Source organism: Psammomys obesus, unplaced genomic scaffold (assembly GCF_907164565.1).
Source record: "Psammomys obesus unplaced genomic scaffold, mPsaObe1.curated_primary_1811, whole genome shotgun sequence".
NCBI lineage: Eukaryota > Metazoa > Chordata > Mammalia > Rodentia > Muridae > Psammomys > Psammomys obesus.
In genome coordinates, this window is record NW_026596117.1 from 19823589 (window position 1) to 19837958 (window position 14370).

At 43.1% G+C, this 14370-nt stretch overlaps 1 protein-coding gene across 1 annotated transcript in view; it reads right to left on the reverse strand.

Annotated features, from left to right (window-relative positions):
- Positions 1-14370, reverse strand: part of Limch1 (LIM and calponin homology domains 1) — a 304476-nt gene that overhangs the window by 176887 nt on the left and 113219 nt on the right. Inside the window, exon 2 of the mRNA XM_055629181.1 lies at positions 3568-3638. Within this exon, the coding sequence (XP_055485156.1) occupies positions 3568-3638 (71 nt within the window). The remainder of the gene's footprint in view (positions 1-3567; positions 3639-14370) is intronic.

Sequence of the window (14370 nt, forward strand, 5' to 3'; positions counted from 1 at the left end):
ACGCTACTTGCAGATTCTCATTTTACTTGCTGCTTATAGATACCCATCTTTTCTCTCTGTTGTCTCAACAGAAGCATCAGACTCCTGATGCTTCTACCCCTAGTTTCCAACCAATGAAAGGACTAAGAATGCTGTCAGAGAGCATCTGGGGCCTATGCCAGCGTTTTCTCCCACTTTGCCTTTGCCCACTATGGTTTAGATAAAAACAGCCTCCATAGGCTCATGCATTTGAATAGTTGGCCCCTAGCTGGTGGCACTGTTTGGGGGAGGATTCAGGAGTGTGGCCTTGGTAGGATTAGCGTCACTAAAGGTGGGCTTTGAGAGTTTAAAAAGACTCATACTTATGTTTCCAGTTCACTCCCTGTTTTGTGCTCACAGTTCACGATGAGAGCTCTCAGCTTTCTATTCCAACTTCCATGCGTGCAGCTTCTACACCAACATCTACTCTTACCCAATGGAACCATAAACCCAAATAAACTCTTTCTTCTGTAAACCGTCTTCGTCGCGGTGTTTTACCACAGTTAACAGAAAAGCAATGCATTTGAAAGATGCCTTGATTTTCTTTGTTCTGTTTCTATAAAAACTTCATCAAACGGTTCCCACATTTGGACATGGACTTTGGCTTAACCTAAACTTGCATTTCCTGGGCCATGATCACTCAGATTTGGCTCCAGAATAAACTATTTCTCATCTCCTCTTAGGTGAGAATTGTGTTTTGACACTGATGTTCCTACGGATCTGTAGGTCTTGAACTTGGAAACTTTTCATGTCTTGTTTCTCTGGCTCCTGACTCAGCTTTTCCCCCTTGAGGCTGTGATGGAGAAACGTGTTCCAGGGGAGCCTTGCTTTCAGGTCACCAAGCATTCATTCCACACGTGGCATACTCCTCTGGGCTGCCAGTTGGACCCTCACTAGGGAAGCCAGGCTCAATCTCTGGTCTTTAGCCTCTAAAGCACTTATTTCTTCACCCACACCAGTGGTCTGGGTTTCCGTGATTGGAAGACTCAGACCATTACTCATCCATCTTGACCTTGTCCCTTTGCCCAGACAGCAACAGTTACCACATTGTCTATTTCCCTGTTTCAGCCTATCAGCAGTCCTTTGCTCTTTCTTCATTTAAAGAAGCCCCTGCATGGTACCCTGTGTTGTTTTGGTCATGTATTTCCTACCCATGGCCTGAATCTAAGACTCTCCTTAGCACTCTGTCACTCATTACAGCATTTGCAAAAGCCCCAGAGACAGCACTTCTGCATGTACTCAGAGACTCCATCTTCTCATTTAGAAGAGGATTCTAGGTGTAAATGGCCCTAAATCCTGAGCTTGTCTTCAGAGAAGCCCACTCTGAACCCACTCATGTAGTATATCTGCCTGACCAAGCCGTTCCTGACAATACACTGCAAAGGTGGATGCCTGCAGGATTCTCTGGAGTAAATTGTCAATGGACAAAAATTGGTACCAAAGACCCCGACCTAGTTAAGTTCCCATTGCTGTGATAAACATGACAAGCAGAAGCAATTTAGAGGAGGAAAGGATTTATTTTATCTAACAGTTCCATCACTATTCCATGATTAAGGGAAGTCAGGGCAGGAACTTAAGGTAGGAACCCAGAGGTAGGAACTAAAGCAGAAACTATATGTTTGTGTGTGTGTGTATATATAAGTGCTGTCTTCTGGCTTGCTGTCCATGGGTTGTTTGGCATATTTTCTTACAGTGCCCAGGACCCCCTGCCCAAGGGTGATAACACACCTGGAGATCTGGGCACTTCCACATCAATCATAGATCAAGAAAATGCCCCATAGGTTTGCCGACAGGCCAAATCTGATGGGGGCATTTTCTTGGTTGAGGTTCTCTCTGCTCAAATGACTTTAGCATTTTGTTAAGTCAACAAGAAAAAAAAAAAAAACCTAAGCAACACAGACCCACTTTAACAAAAGCACACTGCACCTTGACCAGCTCTCAGAAAGCTGTTGACCAAGAAGAAGGCTGCAAACCCAGCATCGCTGCCAGTGCTCTCCTAGAAGGGAGGCTTGGAGGTTGTCGGCTAAGCTCAGCTCAGGGATGTGCTCAACTAACTACAGCTCACCCACAGACGAGCTCTGGTTTAGATATAACAAATGGAGGGAAGGACGGTCTCAGAAGAGGAGCTCCCAGGAAAATAAGGGAACAGAAATAGCGACCTGGGCTCCCCAATCTTCCTTTGAACAGTGGGCAGTGGAAGGCCAAAAGAAAATGCTGACATGAACTACGTAGAAAGGGAGACTACGAAATAAGCCGTATGTGTTTGTAAAGTGCCGCACAGTCCTTTAAAGAGCCTTGGCCACAAAGTAAGTCCCTTCAAGCGCCTACGCAGTGGAGCGGAGAATATGGCTCGCCATTTAGAGAAAATGAGACTGGAGGGGGAAAGGAGGAATGATTCAAAGAAAATAAAAAGAGAGACTCGAACATTTCATTTTTTTTTTTAGGCTCTAAAATCTGTAGTTTTCAACCTCATCAGCTGCCAAAACGAGAGTCCACCATATGTGGCTGCATCTACCTAATGTTTCAGAAGAGGTTAAAGCACGCGCTGGTGAAGGGGAGACGAGAGCAGTGCAGTCACCAGCGTGCTGAGAAAGAACGTGAGGGAGGTTTCTGTTCTACAGCTTGATGGGGGCTGTAGAGCTGGCTAGTCTTCGTCCCTCAAAGCTCCAGATTTTACATTTAGGAGCAGTGTCTTTTGTAGAAATCAGTGTCAAGATTATACAGCCCATTAAATACATTCAAATTTGCAAAGTCTTGCTTTCAAGTTTATCCCTACCTACAGTGGTAAATATGAATGGTCTGGATTATTTTGTGCCCAAAGCCACTTTCTAGGAAACTCCGAATTCTACTGCCAGGGAACTGCTCCATGACTGAGGCCTTGCTCCAAAACGCAATAGACACCGCCATCACCATCCGTTCCAGAACTCTACCAACAACACAAGCTAAAGGCACCCAGCTCCTGTACACGGCAGAACCAGTCAGGCACACAGCCTGCCCTGCTTTTTAAGATAGACCGAATCTGTGGAAACACTCTTTACTTGTCACAGGACTCTTTGGGTTGGGATTTCCAAGGACAGAAATCCCATTACTTGAAGCACAATCAGACCCACTTCCTTGCAACTACTGAGACACACATTCCTACGTGCTCAGATTACTGGGAGCAGAGTCCTCCTGGCGGGTTCTGTTTCTTCATCTAACTTGCCGTTATCATGGTGTCACCGTTCCCTTTGCATATGGACACTCACTCTCTACACATGTTCCCTGCCCATCCCAGTGGTTTCTTGGAAGCTCCAGAGTTGAACTGCGGCTCAGTCAAAAATAAAATATGGGAGGCCAGATTTAGGAGGCAGAGACAAGCAGATCTCTGTGTGTACAAGAGCATCCCAGCCTAAGCCATGAGTGCTAGGCTAGCCATGGTGAGACCCTATCTCAAAAAAAAAAAGTAAATAAACAAAAGAAACAGAAAAGAAATACTGTACTGGAAATCTTACAGACAAAATGAATAGTACAATCCTAGAATAAAACCAAGGGAACACAAGCATTACTTACTCGCAAAGAAGGATCCCATTTTCTAGTCCTGTCCGGAAGTCTTTGTCCCCAAAACTTCGACCAGTGACTTGCTGAAAAAGAAAACAAGGAAAAGAGAGCATGAGTTTTTCTTTCATAACCAGGAAGTTCGGTATTAAAAAAAAAAAATCAAGAACCCTGGAAAAACCTAAGACATTCCAAGAATGGGAACATCCGTTAGCCTTGAATCCCCTTCCTTGGGGTGGCTTTGCGTAGATCAGGAGAAGTAAACTTAGACCATGAAGTGTCTGTTCTTCTTAATAGGACTCTGTTACTTTTGGGGATTCAACCACAGTAAGTCAAGGTCATAGTGCAGTTCTTCCATGGGGGATGCACTCTCTCTCAACATAAAAAATAAACAGCAACAACAACTAGAAAGTCCTGCCCCAAGGACCAAGACCCTATCTACTAAAGCCCTGACAGTCAGGAAAAAAGAGTCCAAGACTACAGCCAACGTGCATAAACGTCAGGACAGACTGAGGGATATTTCATGGTGTCTCTGGCTGTCAGCAACCACTGGCTGAGACAGGAGGTAGTCAGTGTTTCATCTGATCAGTCTCTACATACAAATGCCTGACTTGAAATATACAAACAGGCAGACAGGTCTGTCAACGTGCCCTAAGGAAACCTTTAATACACAAAATTAAGAGTCAAGTCTAATAAGCCACACACACACACACACACACACACACACACACACACACACACAAAACGGAGCCATAAAAATATTCCAGCAGTAAAAAAGGGCAAGCAGAGGAGGAGGGGAAGAGGAGGGAAGGGAATGGGGAGGAAAGAAGAGGAAATAGCAGAGAGAACACACAGAAAGGTTGAAGGCTTAGAACTACCCATGTCAGTAACCACAGTGTGAGTGGTCCCAGAGCCCCCAATTGAAGTGCAGAGACTGTGAGGCTGATCCAGAAGTTGTCAACCTTGAGCTGCCTGCAAATATGTTGGTTAAATTGGAAGACACACTCTAATGTGAGTCACAGCAAAGCTGGGCCAGTCAGACTGACACCAGAGAAAGAAATCTCAGAGCAGAACATATCAACGTGGACGGAGAAAGCCCCTCTATAATCCATGGTTGGTTAGTTCCCTGACAAGACATCATAATCTCGAACATTAATGTGCTTCATCATATTTTTCAAAGCCCTTCAAAATACACAAACCAAAGCAGATAGGATCACAAAGAGAGGGGGAGACAGACCATAAGTAGAGTTGGAAATTTAAATATTTCTCTTTAATAACAAATAAAACACATAAACTGAAAGTTAATAATGATACAGGACACATGATTAACACATGATTATGGACCCCACTGGGCTAATTGACATTTACCAAGTTAGAGCAAATTCTAGTCCTAAAACAAGGCTCAATACACTGAAACATATCTATCCGAAGTGTGTGTTCTAACCACAATAGAATTCCATTCTAAATGAACAGAAAAGCATCTGTGGACTATCCCCAAATGTCTTTAAACTCACTAAACCAATCCAATGATTAAAAAAATTAAACATTATAATACATTTGTAGATAAAATAGTAGCAAAATAAAAAATGTACAGGGATACTGAAGCAGACTTAGGGGGACACAGACAGCCAAAAGAGAAAGACAACACAAATTACCAAACCCAGGAATGGCAAATGACATCACTGCAAAGTATAAAAATATTAAAAGCACAACAAGAGACTATTATAAATAAATTTGTACCAATAAATTGAACAACTTAGATTGTTCCGATAAATACCCTGACACAGGCATAATTCATACAACAGGAAAACAAAGAGCCCTCCCACAAGGTCACAGGGCTCAGAGGCTCAAAGTTGGACCTAATAGTTACAGAAGGAAACAGCCTAATTCAGTATAAACTCATCCAGATACATTTTACAAAGTGTATCTTCATGATATGTTTACAATGGTTTCCATTTTGCATTCTGACTATAGAGACTTCTAATTATTCCCTTCATGACAATGTCAGTTGTCACTATCAAGATTAACTGTCATTACCAAAGGTAATGTCATGGCTCAGACCCTTCGAACCTCTACCTGGATCCCAGCCAATTGAGGTTTCTTAGAAATCCCCCTCACAAGGCACTGGCCGTGCCATCATTCCATGACCACTTTTCAAAGACACAAGCTCATCGGAGCTCTTAAGAGAATCTGAAGTAGCCAGGTGTGGTGGCACACACTTTTAATCCTAGCACTTGGGAGGCAGAGGCAAATAGATCTCAAGGCCAGCCTGGTTCTATATAGTGAGTTCCAGGCTAAGCAGGGCTATTGTATCAATATGTGTGTGTTTGTGCATGTGTGTGTGCATGGGAGGGAGGGAGGGAGTGTATGCATGCATGTGTGCATGTGTCCATGTGCGTGTGTGTGTGTTTGATCAATCACTGAAATTCTATCCTTGCAGTTGTCCAACCCTAACTGGCAAGGCCATGCCAAACCTTTCCTTCCGTACCAAGCACACCCATCAACAACTCTTTATTCTCCCTTTAGAAGTCAGACACGTTCTTTACTTCCTCCATTCTTCCACCTTCCAGGCCACTGTCATCTTCCATCCATCAGGCATGTCCAGCCTTTTGACACTGTTTCATGGTCCTACCATCTATAGAGTTCACACTCAAGAACTGCCCAATCAAGTTACAAAAGAAGAAGAATCATAACATGTAAAATAATAATACATAAAACCCATCAAGTCTCAGATTTTAAGTTGTGATTTTGTGTCAAGTAACTAATGTAGCTACCCTAGGCTACACATGGCCCATAGGTCCTGGATTGCACATGTCTAACAGACAGTTCAAACGCTGGACCACTTCCACCAGGCTTCCCATCTGTTCTTGAGTAGGAAGCCCTTCATCTCCTACAGCTGAATCATCACCTATGTTTCTCATTGCTTCCACCAATGACTCTGAACCTCACTCATCATGGTAGAAGCCAAATTCCCACAGTTCCCTAACGGTGTTACACACACACACACACACACGGAGCAGGGGAACAGATGACAACACACTGGAACACTCGAATGCATGAACAAAAAATATTGGTCACCACTATCATCTCAGGGGTAAGCCCCACCCATCTTTTCATTCAAGGGAATCCCAAGAAATTCTTATGATGGCAATAAGTCATCAGCTCTCCCCTGGCTATCCTTCAGGGCCCTCCTGCACCAGATCCTCCCTGCTTCATGCTCAGGGTCAATCCACTTTAATTACTAATGTAACAATATCTGTTACAGAGTAAAAGTCACCAGGTGGCTAATTTACCGAAACCTGGTTTTCTAGGAAAAGAAAAACTTTCCTCTGCCTCCATAATTAAACAAGAGCAGAAGGCAAGGACATTGTAGGGTGTCATCATGCTCTTTAGTGTAAGTAATCATTGAGGAAGCTCATCTGTATCCGATTTCCTTTCCATGGTACTCAAAGATAATGCTGAATTTATCTACATTTCCACCTCTGCTCTGAATTATTCAAATTCATGGAGAACCCAGACTCAAAAAAAGAAAAAAAAAAAAACCACACAGCTCCATGGCAACATTTTTATGATGTGTTTATAATGTAACACTCTGTATACATCACAGCCCTACAGCCTGTTAATTGTTTTACCATTGTTATTATGTAATTGCAATGAACAGACAGAGGCTGCCAAGAACTGGTCTTCCAGCCTGATCATTACCATGTATGCAAATAGCATTTCAGAAATATTTCCATGAATCTTTTATAGATTTTTTTTTTTTTTTGGAAAGGACACCATAAACAAACTACAGGTCTAAAAAGCATTTTAAATAAATATTTCACAATTCTCAGCACAACGATATAGAGAGAAGATTTTTATATGTTATTTTTTGGTTTGCATTTTTAAAAATATGTCTATTTACATATGTGAATGTTTTGGCCGCCATGTATGTAGGTACTGCCCGGTACCTACAGATGTCAGAAGGTGTCAGATCCCCTAGAGTTACCAATGTTACTAGAGCATTTACGCCACCATGCGTGTGTTGGGAACCCATCCCAAATCCTCTGCAAGAGCAACAAGTGTCCTTAGGCACTGAGCCACCTCTTCTGCCCCTGATGACTGATTGATTGATTTAAAGACATGTTTTGGTTTTTTTTCACATAGTTTTGGCTGGCCAGGAGCTCACTATGTAGCCCAGGCTGGCCTCAAACATTCAAAGATGACCCTGCTTTCAAATTCTGGAGTGGGCCACTACTCCTGACCTTCTAAAGAAGAGATTCTGTTTGTTGAAAAAATAATGCTCCATGATTTAAGCAATCTAAACACACACAAGATGAAGCACATTTTCACTTAACTTTTAAGAGACATAAGGATTTTCCTTAAATTGTATATAATAGCAGGTACTTTTCAGAAAGCTATGATTTCCTCTTACATCTTGCTAATAAGAACCACACTCTTTCATTCATGAAGAGGCTTAACTGTAGCTCATTATATACCTATCTCTCCTGATTCTGACTTAATTAACTATAGCATCTCTGCATATTTCATGCTGAATTTGTAAAAATAAAACAGAATGAAATTGTTCTTGCTTTTTGCTTTTTCTTTCTTAGAAATAAGCCCCTCATGAGATTGTTAGAAAGTCAAGCCAAAAATTTAAGGGTGTATTTTGTAAACAAAAATAAATCATATCCACTTAAAAAAGAGTGAATGGAATTTTATGTAAGAAGTGGGAAATAGTAAGAGCTGGAGAGGACAGGAACTCCACAAGGAGAGCAACAGAACAAGAAAATTTGAACACAGGGAACTTCCCAGAGACTCATACTCCAACCAAGGACTATTCACGGAGATAACCTAGAACCCCTGCACAGATGTAGCCCATGGCAGATCAGTGTCCAAATGGGTTACCTAGTAATGGGAAGAGGGACTGCCTCTGACATAATCTGATTGGCCTGCTCTTTGATCACCTCCCCCTGAGGGGGGAGCAGCCTTACCAGGCCACAGAAGAGGACAATGCAGCCACTTTTGACAAGATCTGATAGACTAAGATTAGAAAGGAGAGGAGAACCTCCCCTATCAGTGGACTTGGGGAGGGGCATGCATGCAGAAAGGGGAGGGAGGGTGGGATTCGAAGGGGAGGAGGGAGGGGCTTATGGGGGTATACAAAATGAATAAAGTGTAATTAATAAAAAAATAAAAAAAATAAAGTTAGCAACCAACCTGTAAGCCACCATTCCAGCCCCTCTACCCTTCATTATATCACGGCCACCTTTGTCCTTTCCTGTCATCCATAAAGGTTCCATCAATGCATATCTCCATTCTACTCTTTTCATAAAACCCTAATTCAGTGCTATCCTTCAACCACCACCTTGCTCTATGACACTGTCTCTATCTTCATTTAATTTGATGAAAATTCTTTAAAAGATCAAGAGTTAGAATTGAGGAAGCTTAAACTCAATCATTTTAGTTCATGGACTTATACCAACCCTCACTTTCCCCTCTGAAGACATGGTACAGTACCTATTGCAATGGTTTGCATGAAGATGAATTAAAGCACATAGAACCCTTGCACCACCATGTCTGACCAAAGAAAGAACTCAATGCATCTCATCACCATGTCGGCCCGAGGTAATAAGGCTACAGTGTTCACCTACATCTCCTCCTATGATCCCAGTCACTGTCTTAGCAGCATGAGCCAACAGCTCCATCCTTCTGAGCTCCATTGCCTTTCCTAGGCTTCCCCACCACTTCATGCTCCTGGTTTTCTTTCAGCCCCATTAAATAAATACATCTTCCCACTGTATTAGGGATTTCTACCTTTTTAACTGGAAAATCTAAAACGGCCTTTCCTTTCTGCTTCCACTTCCACTTTTTCCTCTTTCTACACCCTCCCTCCCCCGACTTCCCCTGCTAATTCTCCCTAGTTCTATGGCTTTTAATATGTATCAGAAAGAGTCATACATTTTTATAGATGGCTCTGGGCCCTTCAAGTCCCTTCAAGTGTAATGAGACTGTTACAAAATCTTGACGCTTGTTTCCCAATCCAACTTGAACCATCTCTCTGGTGTTCACATCAGTGAATGGCATCATCTCCTCCAACAACACAGAGATGAATTCAAATCACCAGGAAGAGCAAAGCTGTCTTTCCAAAATAGATTCTAGACCTGTCTCTGTCTTCTGTCTCTCCACAGTAACAACGGGGTGAGCTGCCATAGTGTGCACGCAATACACCACAGTGTCCACCTAGGGGGCCCTCCTCAAGTCATCACCCACACAGTATCTACCCTGAGATCTTTCTGAAGTCAAGCCCATACCCCCCACACACACACACTCACACCAGATTAAAGCCTATTATAGAAAATGCCTTTTTACATGACAGGTGAAGAAAACAGTGTCTTACAAATTAAGTGGCTCATCCAAGGTGACGTGGACAAGCAAGAGTGACACACACCAGCTCCCCCTTCACTGAGGCCCATCACACTGCATTTGCAGCCCTGAAGCTTCCCCAGCCAGTTAGATTGCTATACTTTGTTCAATGGTAATAGCGCCTTGTATCAATTCAGTTTGGCTTGGCAGAGACACAGCACAGAAGCCCAGGCCTGAAGTTATTGAATCAGCATTACCCGACCACGATTCCCGCTAGCACCAGCTCTGAGTGCTTAATATGGAGGATAATAAAATGCAATCTGCAAGATCCATTTATATTTTCATCATGTCATCGGAAAACCAGAAGGCGCCATTTACAGCCACAGATTGACAGAGGGAAAAAAAAATCTAATTAAGAATACAGCTGGTGCTTAAAAGTACCCTCGGAGCGTTCAGTCTTCTGAACTAACCGTTGTGTGATCTGGACACAGAAAGTGGGTCAGTGCAGACACGTGTGCGTGGGCTCAGCTGACTGAGTTTGCACATTCTCAGGCTGTCTGTCCCCAACAGAAAGGGTGACAGAAGCTGCAGAGGAAGACAGACAACACAACACACAATAAGCTCCAAGAAGGCTGAAGGTGGAGACAGACTGATGAGAAAGAAGAGTCCAGAAAGAAACTGGGCCAGAGGGTGCCATGAGCTAACTGTGTTGTCTCATGTGAGTTCACGAAGCTACGGTTATTTTTACCTGGGTATCGTGTTGTTTCTTCAGTAAACATCACAGTTCTAGGCTAAATTTGGCGAAGCTGTCACATAGTTCTCAGCACACAGAAGCAGAAAGCCACGGAATTAGGGAGATCTGGATTCGGCTGAGAGGTCTGAGGCTCGGGAGCTGAGAGCAGGAGGCTTCCACCTCCGAGCCTGCTTCGTGGTCTTTAAAAGGTGCCTGTTTTACTCGGTCGTGGGAGGTCAGAAGTCAAAGTGGATAGTGGCTGGCGGGGCATCTCGTGTTTGTGAAATGGGTCAAATGCTAGTTCTCTCATGGTTTTGTTTCTCAAGCTTCATAATGAAAAGGAAGGAAATCCACAACCAGAGTGACTAAAGTCAGGGGGCTTCCATTTGTATTCAGAAATGCAACTCTGCCGTGGGAAAGATGGGTCGGGGTTTGTGGGTGCTGGGAAAAAACCAGGCTGGGAAGCTGATGAGAGAGTCCCCATGCATACTGACAGGACTAAAAGAGACCATAAGGAGATAGTCATGCAAATCCTGAAAAAAAAAATGATGCATTTTATAAGAAAACCAGACCTTAAAAAAATAAAAGTCCTTATCATGAAGGAAAAAGGAAAGGTTGTTGTTTCTAAATAAGAAATCTAAAAGCATCATAATACATGGGTGACAAATGGAGCAAAACTGGGGTATCCTGCATGTATACTGGTCACTTAAGGATAGCAGTGATCACTGTCCACTCCTGAAGGGATAATGGTTCCCTGGGAGAATGCTCTTCTTCAGGCGTGTGCTCAAATATTTAGAGGAAAGGGGTAGCTGATTTTTGTACTTCCTTTTGAAACAACTGAAAAAATACTAAGAGTGTATATGTATGTGTCTGAAGTAAACACACAAGATGTCAATAAAATCTGAAATCTGAGAGAGCACGCAGGTCACTTGGAACCTGCCTCACACAATTCCTTCCTACTTTCCTCTCCTCCTCCCCCTCCTGTCCTTCCCTTCTTTTGCGGTTTCCCTTCCTTCTTGCCCCCTCTCTTCTCAACCATTTCTTTTTCCTTCCTCCTTCCCTCTCCCCTCTCGTCTTTCTCCCCCTTCCCCCTCCCTCCCTTTCCATATGTTTTAAAACATTGACAGTAAAATGCTGTTTGGGTCCTAGGGCTGAGAAGTACTTTAGCAGCCACAGAGCAAGTGTTCATTCAACAACCCATCTGGAGCCTTCTTGTTCACTCTAGGAGAAGTTTTCATATTTAAGGACAGTCATTTACCAGCTCATCATCAGTCACCATAGTTGTGTCAACTCACCCTCTCACTCACAACACAGAACTGGCCCTGCCAGCCACAGACATGACGCTAGCAGTGACGATGGGGAGGAAGAAGGGGTCAGCTCCTCGACTTCCTGACGTTGGACAGAGAACTAGAACTCGAGAGTCTGCCAAGTATACACAGTCCTGTAGCCATTGTAGAGAGGTCTGAAGATGTGATCGATTTCATCATTTGATATTCTAATAATGGGATAAATTTTTAGCTAAGAATCCAAAGTAACCACAAGACCGCCGGACTGCGCCAGTACTAGGCATGGAAAACGGCATCAAGGCCAAACTACAAAACTGCTAGAACTCACCCAAACAAGTTATTACATTACCAAATGAAAATAAAACATGGTGAAATACTCAGAATGAAAGCAGGGTAATAGAAGCAGCCTTTTTTTAAATTTCAGAATTGACTTAAGTAATGTAACACTTAGGGACAGTACCGGAAGCGAGTAAGGCTAGGGAGACAGACAGCACAGGAGATAAATATGACAAGCATATGAGGGGCTGGCTTTGATCCCCAGCACTCATGTGAAAAGCCAGGCATGAGGGCACATGCCCATAACCTCAATTCTGGGAAGACAAGACAGGTGGCTCCAGGGAGCTCGGGGGCCATCCAGGGAGCCTCAGTGAGCCTCAAGTCCTAGTGAGAGACGCTGTCTCAAAAAACAAGGTGGACAAGCACACCTCTGGTCCCCACACACAGGCACATGTACCCATTCACACACACACACACACACACACACACACACACACACACACACACACACACTGAGGAAAGTGGATTTGAAAAAGGAGGGAAGGATCACAGAAGAAGCTTTCTGGGGCCCAAAGATTCTATTTCTTGATCTGGGGTCGTCATTACAGGGCCATTCACGTTCAATCATTAACCAAGCTGTGTCTTTGTTTTATGTGATTTTTTTCCACGCTGTGTATTCGTTTATTTTGTGTGATAATAATGAAATTCATGAGGCAGAATACTTTGTGAAGAAAAGAGGTTTATTTTGGCTCCTGGCTCCAAGGGGCTGAATGTGCTGTTTGCCTTCCTGTTGACAGAGCCCTGAGGCGACACAGGGCGACAAGCCATATACTGGCTGTGGCCCATCCGTGCCTACCCCACATTGTATTTTAAAGTGAACATCGGAATACTGGGCAAAGAAGCTATTGCACTGCTTAGTTTGTGAAATTAAAAAAAAAAAAAAAAACCACACTGCTTTTTGGAGAGCCTATCATTTGTGCTCCAGAAGGGCACTTAGGTTGGTGTGACCAGAGGGCCCCTTCATCTAATATTCTATCGTTTTTTCATTTATTTTAATCATACAACTGTCTGCTAACACCTAATCAGCACTGGAAAAGAAAGCCCCACAGTCAAGGAAATGGGTGTTACCCCATAGTTCCATTTCTCTAAGACACACAGACTTTTCTGAGCCCACCGTCATCCTGGCCTCTTGCCTTGAAATGACAGCAATGACAACAGTATCTTCTACTAAATGAACTCATCAACTACACGGGCTAGCCATACCGATGAGACCCTGGACTAGGGAAGGAGCTAAGCGAGGATAATTAGCTTCAGTCAACACTGCCTGATCATGCGAACTCTATTCAGAGTCCTGCTTTTTCTAATGCATATTAGACTGTGTGGACCCATGGGGTCTGTTCATGGAGAGATCTTGCTTCATATAATCACTAAGTACTCAGTGGGTCACCAAGAACCCAAATGCAAGTGTTCTCATTATCCTTGCTGTAGGCTGGAGAAACTGAACCATAGACCATTAAACATTTTGTCCAGTTTCCTAGGGCTAGCAGGTGGCAGAGGATGATAGGCAGGGTAGTCTGACTCCTGACCCATGCTCCTAACTATGAGGCCATGCTAGTGAGTTATAAAGGAAAACTTAACTTTCTATTGTCTGTGTCAACTTTCCCCCCTCTCACACTGCTTTTTCCTCAAAGTGGGGAATAAGAAAATAAGTCCCTAAATTGAGAAAAATACTAAAATATGTGGCCATTTATCATTAATTTCCTCAACACCACAGGGAAGAAATAATAAAAGGCTTTGGAATGTTGATAGATTTTTATCTCTGCCTTTTAAAAATCATAACAGATACCCAGTAATCCATCTTGAATAATTCTATATACAACTTGATCCCCTGTGTAATGAAAAATAAACAACCATTAATGGAGGGTACAGAGGAAGAGAAGGATGGAAAGCAAGATGTTTCATTTCGGGCCAGCAGCATTTACAAAACAGGGTGTATCTCTACTCATCTTTCAATGGTTCTGTTGTTGTTGTCATTTCTCAAGACAGGGTTTCTCTGTGTATACTACTATCCAGCATTTCACTGGTTCTCTAAACTTACAAATAATGTATTAGGGCAGGAAATCTGTTCTCTTGGCTGCTCTGTGATGAACATACCAGGTGGTAATCCAAACCCACTAA